This window comes from Cetorhinus maximus, chromosome 10 (genome assembly GCF_964194155.1).
Source record: "Cetorhinus maximus chromosome 10, sCetMax3.hap1.1, whole genome shotgun sequence".
NCBI classification, from domain to species: domain Eukaryota; kingdom Metazoa; phylum Chordata; class Chondrichthyes; order Lamniformes; family Cetorhinidae; genus Cetorhinus; species Cetorhinus maximus.
Genome location: NC_135888.1, coordinates 18,170,209 through 18,186,081, shown reverse-complemented (window position 1 = coordinate 18,186,081; position 15,873 = coordinate 18,170,209). Strand labels below are relative to the sequence as shown.

At 48.3% G+C, this 15,873-nt stretch overlaps 1 protein-coding gene across 2 annotated transcripts in view; it reads left to right on the top strand.

The window, feature by feature from the left end:
* The window catches only part of slc27a4 (solute carrier family 27 member 4), a 60,219-nt gene that overhangs the window by 43,023 nt on the left and 1,323 nt on the right, over nt 1-15,873 (top strand). For both annotated transcript variants that reach the window (XM_078550088.1, XM_078550087.1), the window contains exons 7-11: nt 1,929-2,138; nt 3,258-3,384; nt 6,049-6,186; nt 9,065-9,229; nt 15,718-15,864. In XM_078550088.1, coding sequence (XP_078406214.1) covers nt 1,929-2,138; nt 3,258-3,384; nt 6,049-6,186; nt 9,065-9,229; nt 15,718-15,864 — 787 coding nt within the window. The remainder of the gene's footprint in view (nt 1-1,928; nt 2,139-3,257; nt 3,385-6,048; nt 6,187-9,064; nt 9,230-15,717; nt 15,865-15,873) is intronic.

Genomic DNA, 15,873 nt, shown 5'->3' with positions numbered 1-15,873 from the left:
CGTGACCTGCTCAGTTCAGTTCTGTGCTCCGTGAACCAGACGATATTACTTTCACAACAAAAACAAAAATACCTGGAAAAACTCAGCAGGTCTGACAGCATCTGCGGAGAGGGATACAGTTGACGTTTTGAGTCCATGTGACCCTTCATCAGAACTAAGACGTATAGAAATGAGATGAAATATAAGCTGGTAGAAGGAGGTGGGACAGGAGAGCTCGATAAGGGGCCAGTGATAGGTGGAGGCCAAGAAGAGATTGCCAAAGATGTCATAGACAAAAGGACAAAGGGGTGTTGACGGTAGTGATATTTTCTAAAAGATGTGCTAATGGAGACATTAAGGGAAACAAGCTAGTGGCAGATGGCTCTAGTGGGGGTGGGGTGAAGGGAAGGGATTGAAATGGGCTAAAAGGTGGAGATGAAACAATAGATCGAAATAAATTCAAAAATAGGAGGGAAAAGAAAAAAATAGTTGTTAAAAAAAAAAAATTATTGGAAAAAGGGGGATTGTAAAGGGGGTGGGGATGGAGGAGAGAGTTCATGATCTGAAATTGTTGAACTCAATATTCAGTCTGGAAGGCTGTAAAGTGCCTAGTTGGAAGATGAGGTGCTGTTCATCCAGTTTGCGTTGCGCTTCACTGGAACATTGCAGCAAGCCAAGGACGGACATGTGGGCATGAGAGCAGGGTGGAGTGTTGAAATGGCAAGCGACAGGGAGGTCTGGGTCATGCTTGTGGACAGACCGAAGGTGTTCCGCAAAGCGGTCACCCAGTCTGTGTTTGGTCTCTCCAATGTAGAGGAGACTGCATTACTTCACGCCTTGTCTGTAGAGTTCACCCTGAGGGCACCATTGTTGAGCCGGCCCTCAGCTCTCCATTTAACAGATATCATCTTTGTCAGTGAGATTATAATATCACAAACACAGCACAGTGTAAGGGCGGAATTAATTAGAGTTCTACAGGCACTTTGCTGCCACAGAACAGGAATGTTACAGCTTTATCCCACAATCTCTTAGTTAGGAACATGGGAAAAGGAGAAGGCCATTCAGCCCCTCAGCCCCATTCTACCATCCTTCTCTCAGAGGATCATTAACCTATGAAATCCTCTACCACAGAGAGCTGTGGAGGCTGGGTCATTGAAACTATTCAAGGCTGAGATAGACAGATTCTTGAACTATAGTGGGCTAGGTGGGGTGGGAGTGTGTGGGGGGGGAGGGATGGTCAAGGGTGATAGGGGAGAGGCAGCAAAGTGGAGTTGAGGCCAAGATCAGATCCGCCATGATCTTATTGGATGGCGGAGCAGCCTTGAGGAGAACATGGTTGATCTGTATCCTAACTCCGCTTCCCCACCTTGGCTCCTGCCCCTTAATAACCTTGGACTAGCTGGGATCTACTGCTTCTTGTGAGAGAGAGTTTCCCCACTTTTACCGTTCATCGTGTGAAGAGGTGTTTCCTAACTCGTCTCCTGAATGGCCCAGTTTAGATTTTAAGGTTATGTCCCCTTGTCCTAGAGTCTCCCACGCCAATGGGAAAAGTCACTCTTTCTCCATCCTATGGTATCAATTCTTTTGAAAATTCTAAAATCCTCCACCAAACCAGCCAGTAAGGTTTCCGGTGTGCTGCTTCAACCTCAGGGCAAATAATAGCCCCTCTTCCAGGATTCGGCTTATTCATCCCAGGGGTCCTGCTGTAGCGTATCAAGCTCCTGAAAGTGATTTTTTTTTTTCTCTTTATTCTTTCATGGGATGTGGGCGTCGCCGGCCAGGCCAGCGTTTGTTGCCCATCCCTAATTGCCCTTCAAACGATGGGCATTTCAGAGGGCAGCTTAAGAGTCAACCACATTGGTGCTGTTCCGCTTCAGTCGTGTCTGTCGTTTTTTTAATGCCAGCCGATTCACTGGTGCCCCCGCTCCCCCCTCTGTTTCTTTCCACAGATTGTCCAGTATATCGGGGAGATTTGCCGCTATCTCCTGAGCCAACCCGTGCGGGGTGTGGAGCGACAGCACTGCGTGCGCATGGCCCTCGGGAACGGCCTGCGTCCCTCCATCTGGGAGGATTTCACCTCCCGCTTCCACATCCCGCAGGTGGCCGAGTTCTACGGGGCCACGGAGTGTAACTGCAGCCTGGGGAACTTTGACAACAAGGTGCTGTGAAAGACGGGACGCGTGGGGGCGGCGTTGGGCGAGGGGCCAGACATAATGAACGATTGTGGGTGTTTAAAAATAAAAAAAACAGGTTTCCAATTCACCAAAAAGATCTCATAGAGACGTAACAGCACAGAGGGAGGCCATTCGGCCCCATCCAGTCCATGCCTGCTCTCTGCAGAGCCCATCCAGTCAGTCCCATTACCTCGCTGTATCCCTGTAGCCCTGCGAGCTTATTTCCCTTGAGTGCCCATCCAGTTTGGCCTGTTTCTGCGCTGTAAATAATTTGTAATATTTTATAACTCATTCCAACTGTTGTGCTTCTCTGTACAGGAATGCTTCCCAATGCTCCTCCTAAATCTGCTTCCTGCAAACTGCATTTCCCCTCCTCCCCCACACAGACCCTTTGAAACCAGATCTCGTCGACCCTCTGGAGAACTCTACGCTCCTTCAGCTCTGGCCTCTTGCGCATTCCCCACTCCCTTCATCCTGTGATTGGCGGCCGTCCCTTCAGTTACTTAAGCCCAATGCTCTGGAATTCCCTCCCTAAACCTCTCCACCGCTCTCTCCTCCTTTATGATCCCCCTTAAATCCAACCTCTTTGACAATGCTTCCGGTGACCTTTCTCCTTTTGGCTCAACGTTAATTTTTGTCTAACTCGACTCTTGTGAAGCACCTTGGGACATTTTACCATGTTAAAGGCGCTATATAAATGCAAGTTGGGAATAAATATTTTAAGTAACTCAGCCTGTGTCTGGACTCTGGATTTCAGTTTGCTCCCATTTTCACGGGAGTGGGACCACAATACGAGGCTACTTTCAATCAGATTAGTGTGTGTGTTTTATCAAAAAGCACTGCAACCAAGTGACAATACGCTGTGAAAATGCACAGATATCTTTATTGTTGCTGTCATGAGGGAATTGGTCTCCGCTTGATGGGACTCTGCAAAAGTGGCTTCTGAGAAGTTCCAGCCTTTGGTTTGTGGGCAATAGGATGGGATGCCTGAGGTTTATGTATTGGTGGTTCATGTGTGGAGCCTCGGGAATTGTGTGTTTGTCTGGAAACCGCGGGATGCCAGGCTGTAGTTTTAAAGTTAATTGTCTCTTATTCCCTTTGTAGGTTGGTGCCTGTGGATTTAATAGCCGCATTCTTCCCTTTGTCTACCCAATCCGATTAGTTAAGGTAGATGAGGACACAATGGAGCTGATTCGAGGCCCTGATGGTGTCTGCATCTCCTGTAAACCAGGTATCCCAACAGCATCGAGTAACTTAGCAACTGCTTTTTACAGTCTATCAGTTATTGGCCAAAATATGATTAAAATCGTCTTGGCGTTTAAAAGAGAAAATCCCCTGATTGTGCTGAGTTAGAGTGTCCACGTGCGCACCTGTCTGAGTGTGTGTGCACTTGTGTTTGTGTGCACATGTATGAGTGTGCATGCGTGTGTGTGTATGTATGCACAGGTATGAGTGTGCATGCGTGTGTGTGTATGTATGCACAGTATGAGTGTGCATGCGTGTGTATGTATGCACAGGTATGAGTGTGCATGCGTGTGTGTATGTATGCACAGGTATGAGTGTGCATGCGTGTGTGTGTATGTATGCACAGGTATGAATGTGCATGCGTGTGTGTGTATGTATGCACAGGTATGAGTGTGCATGCGTGTGTATGTATGCACAGGTATGAGTGTGCATGCGTGTGTGTTTATGCACAGGTATGAGTGTGCATGCGTGTGTGTGTATGTATGCACAGGTATGAGTGTGCATGCGTGTGTGTGTGTATGTATGCACAGGCATGAGTGTGCATGCGTGTGTGTATGTATGCACAGGCATGAGTGTGCATGCGTGTGTGTTTGTGTGCACATGTATGAGTGTCCATGTGTATGCGTGCATACACACATCTGTGTCCATGCATGTGTGTGCATGTACTTGCGTATGTGTGCGTGCATGTGTGCTGACACGAGCAGGGTCTGCCATGATGCCACACTCAGTCGAATAGACAATCTAGATTCACACATGATAAAATGAAACATTTAAGCTAGGTACCAGAACATTGGAACACTTTCCACCCCCTGGCAATGGATTAGGGGCTAGAGGATGATAGAGAATCATCTGGCGATGACCATTAACCAGAAACTTAGGGGTGAGTTATCTTGAGGGGGTGGGGCGCATATTACTCGCAAACCGACCACTTAAAAAAAAGCCTGACTCACGGTGGTAACCGGGGTCACCATGGATTTTATGGGACCGTCCCGGATCTCAGGCGGGTGTCTTGTGTCCTGGGTTGTTTGCAGCCGGGACGCTATCTGTCCCATATATTTGATGCTTGGTTTTTGTGCAGGCGTGTAATGCACTCTTGTCCACACTGCACCCACCTCACCCTGCTCCCCCATACCACCACCCCCCCTCCCACCCAAACTCTCACAGGTTGGTCAGCACCCCACCCACCTCTAAATCTGATTGGCTGGCAGCTTGGCAGAACACAGTAGTGGGTGCTGCTGGGACTGCAACCAGGCCCAGGGAAAAAACAGAATAATAGACCCTGGAGGACCCAGGCTAAGGTAGATTTGGGAGCTTTGGGCAGGGAGGGATCAGGCACCCCAAGGAAGGCACAAAGGAGGTTATCATCTTGGGCGGTGGGGGTGGGGAGTGGGGGGGAGGGTAGCTGGGTGGGGGGGAGGGGAGGGGGTGGTGGGGGGAGGGGAGGGGGGTAGGGGGGAGGGGGAGGGGAGGGGGGGTGGGAGGAGCCCCAATGCAGACAGGGCATGTCCCCAAAAGATGTACCCGCCTTCCTACTTTTTCACCCCAGATGGTGAAAAGGGCGGATTCCCCACTCTCGTCCACCTGCCTGTGCCAACCCCATTACGGCGCGGGCAGCACAGTGTTCAGGTCAGTTGGCTTGTCAACAAAGCTCAATTGCTCATTATTGGCTTTTTTCTCAAAATGGAGGGTGGGCTGCCTACTGTATTCCGGGAAACTGACGTGTTGGCGCCAGGATCGCGACCCGATCGCACTGGATTTTATGCACGCGCGGGACAGCAGCAATACCAATTTGCAAATGTCAAATCCCGGCCTAAATTGACCAGTCCTATAAATACAGTGGTGACAAGAAGGTCAGAGGCTGGGAATTCTGCGGCGAGTAACTCACCTCCTGACCCCCCAAAGCCTGTCCACCATCTACAAGGCACAGGTCAGGAGTGTAATGGAATACTCTCCCCACTTGCCTGGATGAGTGCAGTTCCCATAGCACTCAAGAAGCTCAACACCATCCAGGACAAAGCAGCCCGCTTGATTGGCACCACATCCACAAACATTCACTTCCTTCACCACCAATGCACAGTGGCAGCAGTGTGTACCATCTACAAGATGCACTGCAGCAACTCACCAAGGCTCCTCAGACAGCACCTTCCAAACCCACGACCGCTACCATCTAGAAGGCCAGGATCAGCAGACCTATGGGAACACCACCACCTTGAAGTTCCCCTCTCCAAGTCACTCACTATCCTGACTTTTAACTATATCGCCGTTCCTTCACTTTTGCTGGGTCGAAATCCTGGAACTCCACAGTTACAGCACAGGGCCTGCAGCGGTTCAAGAAAGCGGCTCACCACCGCCTTCTCAAGGGAAATTGGGGATGGGCAACGAAATGCTGGCTTTGTCAGCAACAGCCACACCCTATGAACGAAAGAAACAAAAATAAGGGGAAGGCCTTTTTTCTGAAAGAGAAAGATTTCTTTAACTTGCAGCTTTAAAATGACACAACCCTCATAAGGCCAGTGATTCGGACAGACCCTTAAAGCAGGAGGGAATTGATAAGCAGGGCAAGCCCCACCCTCTGTCGCCCTTTCAGCAGGAGTGACAGCGGTTTTCAGGGCCGCAGTCTGACCGGCAGCTTTTATTTCCCTCTCCTCAGGTGAGCCGGGCCAGCTGGTGGGCCGGATTGTCCAGAACGACCCCTTGCGGAGGTTTGACGGGTACGTGAATGAGACAGCAACAACCAAAAAGATCGCTCACGACGTGTTCAAGAAGGGAGATGCAGCTTACCTCTCGGGTAAGAGGCCGAGGGGAAGTTGGGGGTGGGGGGGTGGTGGGTGATATTTGGAGGTTTCCACTAACTCCTCGCCCCCACCCCACCCCTCCCCTTCCCAACCCCAGGGGGGCTGAAAGCTGACCTCCGGCGAGCTGCCATTTGGTGCTTCACCGTCAGTCGGCCTGTAATCTTCACTGGCGGGTTTTGGTCGAGTCAAAAGTTAGAAGCTGCAATGGGGAATGGCTTGAGAAAGAATGGGTGAGTGTCAAAAATCCCTCGGGAAGAGGGGGAATTGAGAGGGAAGGTGAGTCAGTGCACCGCCCATTCCCTTCTGTAATTCAAACTTCAATGCAGCTCAGACTTATGAAGCTCTAAAGGAACCCTGTGCAAAACAAGTCTGAAGGAATTTCAGCTCAGTTCCCAGCAGAGAGAGAAAGGAAGAACTTTCATTTATGTAGCGCCTTCCACAACCTGCCTCTTTGACCAGACTGTGGCTCACCTGCCCCGATATCTCCTTATATGGCTTGGTGTCATACTTTGTTTTTTTATCACGCTCCAGTGTTATCACGCTCGGGATGTTTTATTGCATTAATGGCAGCGTATAAATATAAGTTGTTGCTGTAGAATGGAACTAGGAGCAGAAGTAGGCCATATGCCCCCTCCAGCCTTGCTCCTCCTTTCAATATGATCATGGCTAATGTTCCACCTCAGCTCCGCCCTCCGATCCAAATCCCCAGGCGCCTTCATTCCCTTAGGGCAGGGGCAAGCCCAACACTCCGACACGTAAAACGACGCGCGATGACATCGGCCGTGCGTCCCGACGTCATCGCGCAGTCCCGCGATGTTTCGTTCGGCTTCGCGCCTGCCGGAATGTAAACGGCCTATTGAGGCCGTCAACGAAGTCATCATTGTGATCGCTAATGCTGCCCGTCCAACCTTAAGGTCGGCAGGCGGGCGGGCGGGCAAAAAGCCCTAGCGGCCTCCACGATTTTCAGGGAAACCTCAACCACGAGCGGGATGAGGCTTCCTAAAGCTTTTATTCAACAAATAAAACATTTTCCGTAAATATAAAAACATGCGGGACGTGTTTAAATAAATTTTTAAACCTTTTATTTTATTTTTGGAACATCGATTCAATCTCCCCGAGGCAGCTCCGCGGGTATGGGGTAGATAATTCCAAAAATGTTGAAATTTCTCTTCTTCTCGGTCCCGAATGGCCGTCCCCTTATCCTGGGACAGGGACCCAGTTCTAGACTCTCCATCCATGGGGGAGTAGCGCCTCAGCATTGACCCTGGATCACCAGTCCAGTGACCATGCGACTGTGCCGCCGCCTAGAGCTGGAGGATACAGTTTAAAAATGAGGGGTCTCCCATAAGACTGTGGTGAGGAGAATTTTTTCTCTCTCAGAGGGTCATTAGGTCTGTGTAATTCTCTTCCCCAGTGAATAGTGGAGCCAAGTCATTGAATATATCCAGGGCTGGGTTGGACAGATTTTTGATCGACAAGGGAATCAGGGGTTACTCAGGGCCAGACAGTAAAGTGAAGTTGAGGCCTCAATCAGATCAGCCATGATCTTATTGAATGGTGAAGCAGACTCAATGGGCCGAATGGCCTCCTCCTGCTCCTAATTCTTGTGAGCAAATGGTTACATTTACTCGTCCAATTCGCACATTTCCGTCACCCACCAATCAAATCTAATGTTGCTGCTTTGGTAGTCACCCTGTCAGAGGATGGTGGTGTAGTGGTAGTGTCACTGGGATTAGTAACCCGAAAGGCCCAGGCTGATCCTCCGGGGACAGGGTTCAAATCCCGCCATGGCAGCTGGTGGAATTTAAATTCAATTAATCAAAAAAATCTGAAATGGAAATTTAGTCTCAGTAGTGGTGGTGACCATTAAGCTATCATAGATCGTTGTGAAAATTCATTAATATCCCTTTACCTGGTCTGGCCTACATGTGACTCCAGACCCACAGCAGTGTGGTTGACACTTAACTGCCCTCTGAAATGGCCTAGCAAGCCACTCAGTTCAAGGGCAATTAGGGATGGGCAACAAATGCTGGCCTCGCCAACAACGCCCACACCCCATGAAAAAATAAAGAAAAATATTGCTAATTCCCCAAGTCCCTGTATGAAAAGGTTTCTCCCGCACTTTGTCCGAAATCTCTTATGTTTAACTTCTGAAGGAGACGGAATCAAAGCGATGTATAATAAATATATTTTATAAATGGATTTCAAAAATATAGCAGCCACACAGTTAACAAACGGACTCATGAACAAAGTGCACCTCTTGCGTTCAATAGTTTTGACAAATTAAAGCTATTAACACAGTAAGAACGATGTTACCCAGTTCATCTTAGAAGAGCATTGACCTCTCTCAACATTTAGATCTTGTTGTGCTGGCTTAATACTTTGCCTTACCTTATTGTTCATGGTCCTTTCAGCCCATCTAGTGGAGTGGGGGCGGAGGGGGGCGGGGTGATTGCTAACGTGCTGCATCTAACCAAGGACTGCTTGGCCTGTTGAAAAAGTTTGCTGAGACACTTGGTGAATACACATGAACAGGCATTTGAGGCTCGAGCTTGCACTTTGTAGCTGTGACCCCTTGTTTTTGATCCCTTATTAGAAAGGTGAAAGAGTACAGCAGAGTCTGTGCAGGGTCTTTCAAAGAGCAATCCAGTTAGCCCCCTCCCCGGCTCTTTCCCCGAGCTCCCTCCTCCTTCAAGTATTTATCCAATACCCTTTTGGAAGCTCCTATTGAATTGGCTTCCGCCGCCCGATCAGGCAGCCTTGCGTTCCAAATCGGAATCAGTCGTGTGGATTGGATTTATTGTCGACACCTTGCTGATTATCAGGGTCCGACCCTAACCACTGGTTCTTACTTTCCCCTCTTGCGAACAGGTGATGTCCTGGTCATGGACGACTATGGCTACATGTATTTTCGAGACCGCACAGGGGACACTTTCCGTTGGAAAGGCGAGAACGTGTCAACCACCGAGGTCGAGGGGACTCTCAGTCGGATTCTCGGCATGGCCGACGTTGTGGTGTACGGGGTTGAGGTGCCAGGTAAGCGTTTAGTTTACACGTGTGTGCGCTTGTGTCACTCAAGGTGGGCTTCTGTGGCCCTACTTTAGCCTCAGCGCATTACCGGCAGCCGAACGCTGACCTTCCCTCCCCAACCCCCCCTCCCACCACCACACACCAATGACATTTGATCGCCACCTGTTGGTCACTGCTGGGAGGTGTGTGGATCGATGTCGGGTGAGGGGCCCTGTGGTGATGCCTGCCATAGTGGAATAGCACATTAATATATGGACATAAGAAATAGGAGCAGGAGTAGGCCATTTGCCTCCTCAAGCGTGCGCCGCCATGGGTGATACGATTGTGGCCTTAACTCCACTTCCCTGCCTGTCTTCCCCATGACCTATGACTCCCTTGCCAATCAAAATTCCGCCTAGCTCAGCCTTGAATATATTCAATGACCCAGCCTCCACTGCTCCCTGTGGAAGAGAATTCCAAACACTGACAACCCTCTGAGAGAAGAAATTCCACCTCGTTTCCATCTTAAATGGGAGACCTCTTATTTTTCAACTGTACCCCCAGCTCTAGATTCTCCCATGAGAGGAAACATCCTCTTGGCGTCTACCCTGTCAAGCCCCTCAGAATCTTACATGTTTCAATAAGATTCAATAAGATCACATCTCATTTTTTTAAACTCCAATGAGCATAGGCCCAATCTACTCAATCTTTCCTCATAGGGCAAACCTCTTCATCTCAGGAATCAGCCAAGTGAACCTTCACTGAACCTCTTTCAATGCAGTTATATCCCTCCTTAAATAAGGTGACCAAAACAGTACACAGCACTCTGGGTGCAATCTAACCAATGCCCTGACCGGTTGTAGCAAGACTTCTCAACTTTTATACTCCATCCTTCCTGTAATAAATGTCAACAAAGGTTAATATATGACACACAGCTTGCAGATCACCTGCTTTGGGGAGGAGGTGAAGGGCAGTCGGAGCCTGTACACCATCATCACAAAAGGCAAGTGTGCAGGTACAGCAGTAATGAGGAAAGCTAATAGAATGTTATCATTTATTGTGAGGGGAATTGATAACAAAAGTAGAGAGGTTATGCTTCAGTTGTACAGGGCATTGGTGTGACCACATCTGGAGTATTGTGTACAGTACTGGTCTCCTTATTTAAACAAAGATGTACATGTGTTAGAAGCAATTGAGAGAAGGTTCACTAGACTAAAACCAGGAATGGGATTGTTGTCTTATGAGGAAAGGCTGGACAGGCTAGGCTTGTATCCACTGGAGTTTAGAAGAGTAAGAGATGATTTAATTGAAACCTTTAAGATCCTGAGGGATCTTGACAGGGTGGATGTGGAGAGGATGTTTCCTCTTGTGGGAGAATCTAGAACTAGGGGTCACTGTTTAAAAAATAAGGGGTCGCTCATTTAACACAGAGATGAGGAGAAATTTTTTCTCTCAGAGAGTTGTGAGTCTTTGGAACTCTCTTCCTCAAAAGGCGGTGGAAGCAGAGTCTTTGAATATTTTTAAGGCAGAGCTAGATAGATTCTTGATGAACAGTGGGGGTGAAAGGTTATCGGGGCTAGGCAGGAAGATGGGATTAAGGTTACATTCAGACCAGCCATGATCTCATTGAATGGTGGAGCAGGCTCGAGGGGCCGAGTGGCCTACTCCTGCTCCTAATTCATGTGTTCGTATCAGTTACAGCCTCCAGGAGAGGAGGGGAGAAAATTGGGCAGAGGATTAATACGAAGGCCCCCTCTTCATTGGAAACATAGGTACATAGGCACAGGAGGAAGCCATTTAGTCCCTCACACTTGTTCCGACATTCAATGAGATCATGACCTGACTCCAGCTATGTCACCATATTCCTTAAGAACTTCGGTTATCAAAAATCTATCAATCGCAGTTTTACAATTTACAATTGATCTATCATCAATTGCCATTTGCTGAAGAGAGTTTCAAACTTCCACCACCCTTTGTATGAAGAAATGTTTCCTAATTTCATCCCCGAAAGGTCTGTCACGAATTTTTAGACTATGACCTCCTAGTTCTAGACCCTCCCCCCGACCCAACCAGTGGAAATAGGGTTGAAAGAGAGAAACTAGCCGTACCCTTTAATACCGTGAAAACTTTCAGCATATCACACCTTACCCTTCTAAATTCCAAAGAAAATAGCCCTAGTTTGTGTAATCTCTCCATGTAATTTAATCCTTGGAGTCCAGGTAACATTCTTGTAAATCCACACTGCATTCCTCCAAGGAAAATATATCCTTCCTCAGGTGTAGTGCCCAGAACTGCGCACAGTACACCAGGCACATTCGACCCAGGGCTTTGTCTGACTGAAGCAGGACTTCTACTCCCTAATATTCTTTTAGATTCAGTGGAGGAACCCGGTGTGAAAGGAGTTGGTGCTGATTACTTAGCCCTTTTAAGGCACATGCTGCTCTTCTGACTGGGCTGGTTTAAGCTAGTGACACAACCAGAAGGCCTCAGGCTCCAGTTACCTGACTCCACTATAGGGGCGGGACAGTAACAAAATTGGTCTCTGTGCATCTTGATGAGAAAGGAGACCATTTGGGCAGAGCTCTTGCTCCTGATCCCTACTCAGAGACCCTCAGTGGGAAGTATGCTTGTGTGGGTGGTGGTGGGAGAGTGGGGCGAAGGGGAGGTTAAAGGATTTCTTCTTTCTCCTTCTTATACAGAATCGTAACCTAGAAAATTGGGTGTGTTTTCATTGGACTTGAAAAGGTATTTAAAATGAAGAAGGGATAGGGCTGAGTATATCTACAAAGAGACGTTTGCTTTAACCTAACCTGCCCAGTGGAAACAGAGCAGGTTGAGTCAGGCACCTGTTTGACACTCTCAGTCACCAAAGCCCCTCGTTTCGCATTCCATTGACTTTAAAGCGGCGTAAAATGAGATGGGGGGTAAAACAGAGCACCAATCCCCAATAGGGTTAAGTTATATTTACCTCCAGACTGAAAGGGGCTGGAGAAAGGAGACATAGGCCAGGACTTTATGTTGATGGGATGGGCGCGCGCCCAACCCAAATTCACGTGAAATTGCACAGGCATGTGTCCCGATGTCATAACGCAAGTGAGCAATAGTGAGGTCAGCGGGCGCACACGGGAATCGGTGCCAACAATTAAAGGGCCAACTGAGGCCATTAAAACCCCTATTGTCCACGATTTTACGTTGCCCATGCGATTCAGTAATCGTCGCACGAGTAAAAGGGGCAGGCGGGTTTTTAACAAAGCCTCATCCGAGGACGGGATGAAATGCCCGGGGTGAAATGTAATTTAAAAAAAAAGTTACCTGGGGCTGATGTTTGCTGAGTTCTGCCGTCAGCTGCTTGAATGTGCTGCACAGACACAGTTTGCTGCATTTTCTTCTTGACATTGAATCTGTCCAGGTCTGCAGCTCCCTGAGGCAGCTCTGCAGCGGAGCTGTCTGCCTTCAGGGGACTCGCTAGAATCGCCCACCCGCACCCTCATTTCTGTTGGCACCCGCCCTCATCCCTCCCCCTCGGCAGCGCTGAGGCTTCCTCAGTCAGTGCGTGTTTCACACTCTCCGCCTGTTAACTGTGGAGTTGTGTTTGGGGGCTGATGGCAGGCGGAAGGGCATTTTGCGTCCGCTTCCGGGCCCAACAACTCGTTGTTCATGCCAAGTGTGAGGTTCAGGCCTTGGATATCAGATGAAATGTCAGAGATTTAGGACGGAGACCTTTATTTACAGGGAGAGTGAGGCTGTGGAATGCATTGCCAGAGTGAGTGATTGAATCAGAGAACATATCAATCATTAAGAATAGATTAGATACGTGTTCAAGGAAAGAGGGATAAGAAACGGCCAAATGGGGTTAGGACAACTGCTTGTGTGGAGGATAAGCACAACATGTCCTGTTTGTGTGTAATTTTTACATAACTGTGTGTGGGTAAAGAGGGTATCATGATTTTCCTGTAAATGCAAGAGGTGGAAATCCTCCTTTTGAGGACAGAGTGAGCCCATTAAACCACCCTGTCAATCCTCCATCTTTAATAACCCCCCCCCGTCAATCCTCCATCTTTAATAACCCACCATGTCAATCCTCCATCTTTAATAACCCCACCTGTCAATTCCCCATCTTTAATAACCCCCCCGTCAATCCTCCGTCTTTAATAACCCCCCCGTCAATCCTCCATCTTTAATAACCCCCCCGTCAATCCTCCATCTTTAATAACCCCCCCGTCAATCCTCCATCTTTAATAACCCCCCCGTCAATCCCCCATCTTTAATAACCCCCCGTCAATCCCCCATTTTTAATACCCCCCCGTCAATCCTCCATCTTTAATAACCCACCCCGTCAATCCCCCATCTTTAATAACCCCCCCTGTCAATCCCCCATCTTTAATAACCCACCCTGTCAATCCCCCATCTTTAATAACCCACCCTGTCAATCCTCCATCTTTAATAACCCCCCCCGTCAATCCTCCATCTTTAATAACCCCCCCGTCAATCCTCCATCTTTAATAACCCCCCCCCCGTCAATCCCCCATCTTTAATAACCCCCCTGCCAATCCTCCATCTTTAATAACCCCCCGTCAATCCTCCATCTTTAATAACCCCCCCGTCAATCCTCCATCTTTAATAACCCCCCCGTCAATCCCCCATCTTTAATAACCCCCCCGTCAATCCTCCATCTTTAATAACCCACCCTGTCAATTCCCTATCTTTAATAACCCACCCCGTCAATCCCCCATCTTTAATAACCCCCCCGTCAATCACCCATTTTTAATAACCCCCCCCGTCAATCCCCCATCTTTAATAACTCACCCGGTGATTCCTCCAACTTTAATAACCCCCCCTGTCAATATTCCGTCTTTAATAACCCCCCCGTCAATCCTCCATCTTTAATAACCCCCCTGTCAATCCTCCATCTTTAATAACCCCCCTGTCAATCCCCCATCTTTAATAACCCCCCTGTCAATCCTCCATCTTTAATAACCCTGCCCGTCAATCCCCATCTTTAATAACTCACCCCGTCAAACCCCCATCTTTAATAACCCCCCCCGTCAATCCTCCATCTTTAATAACCCCCCCGTCCATCCCCCATCTTTAATAACTCACCTCGTCAATCCCCCATCTTTAATAACCCCCCCCGTGAATCATCCGTATTTATTAACCCCCCTGTCAATCCCCATCTTTAATAACCCCCCACGTCAATCCTCCATCTTTAATAACCCCCCCATCAATCCCCCATCTTTAATAACCCACCCTGTCAATGTTCCGTCTTTACTAACCCCCCCGTCAATCCCCCATCTTTAATAACCCACCCCGTCAATGTTCCGTCTTTAATAACCCACCCCGTCAATCCCCCATCTTTAATAACCCACCCTGTCAATGTTCCGTCTTTAATAACCCACCCCGTCAATCCCCCATCTTTAATAACCCCCCGTCAATCCCCCATCTTTAATAACCCACCCTGTCAATCCCCCATCTTTAATAACCCACCCTGTCAATGTTCCGTCTTTAATAAACCACCCGTCAATCCCCCATCTTTAATAAACCCCCCGTCAATCCCCCATCTTTAATAACCCACCCCGTCAATCCCCCATCTTTAATAACCCACCCTGTCAATGTTCCGTCTTTAATAACCCCCCCCATCAATCCCCCATCTTTAATAACCCCCCCATCAATCCCCCATCTTTAATAACCCCCCCATCAATCCCCCATCTTTAATAACCCCCATGTCAATATTCCGTCTTTAATAACCCCCATGTCAATCCTCCATCTTTAACAAGCAGCCCTGTTAATCTGCCATTTTTAATAACCCACCTTGTCAATATTTGCTCTCTGGATAGCTAGCTCCTGTGTAAAACAAGAAGGTGGGACATATTTTGAGCAGAAATGATTGTATACATTATGAAAATAAACTCGCGCAAGTTTCTCATTCGCTGTCCAACACCTTACATGCTGTTGTGACAATTTTTGTTCACACTTATCAATTGGCATTTGTTGAATTTTGCTATCACTCATCTCATTGTAGTTGTGGACCCTGACCAGCAGATGGTGGTGTGCTGCGAGTTTTTGAAGTCTTGGAATTAACATAACTTCCACTCAGAAGTGTTCATGGTCTTATTTCCTTCTTATCCTTTCTTGCAAAGTGAGCGTTGCTGGCTAGGCCAGCATTTATTACCCATGCCTAATTGCCCTTGAGAAGGTGGTGGTGAGCTGCCTTCTTGAACCGCTGCAGTCCATGTGGTGTAGGTACATCCACAGTGCTGTTAGGGAGGGAGTTCCAGGATTTTGACCCAGCGACAGTGAAGGAACGGTGATATATTTCCAAGTCAGGATGGTGAGTGGCTTGGAGGGGAACTTGCAGTTGGTGGTGTTCCCATGATCTTCTGATCGTCTGCAACTGAAGGAGTAACACAGATCCTGTGATTGGTCAGTTTTGATCATTTACCCGCACTGAAACTTTTGAGTAGATCTCTCAATGATGCAGTATTTGACCCTCTCTGTTTTCCACCCAACTGCTTTAGGAGCAGAAGGTAAAACTGGAATGGCCGCCATAGCAGACCCCAACAATCAGATAGACTTGGAGACCTTCTACACAGACCTCGAGGTGGCTCTGCCTCCATATGCTCGGCCCGTGTTCCTGCGGATACTGCCAGCAGTGAGCAAGACAGGTACCAGGC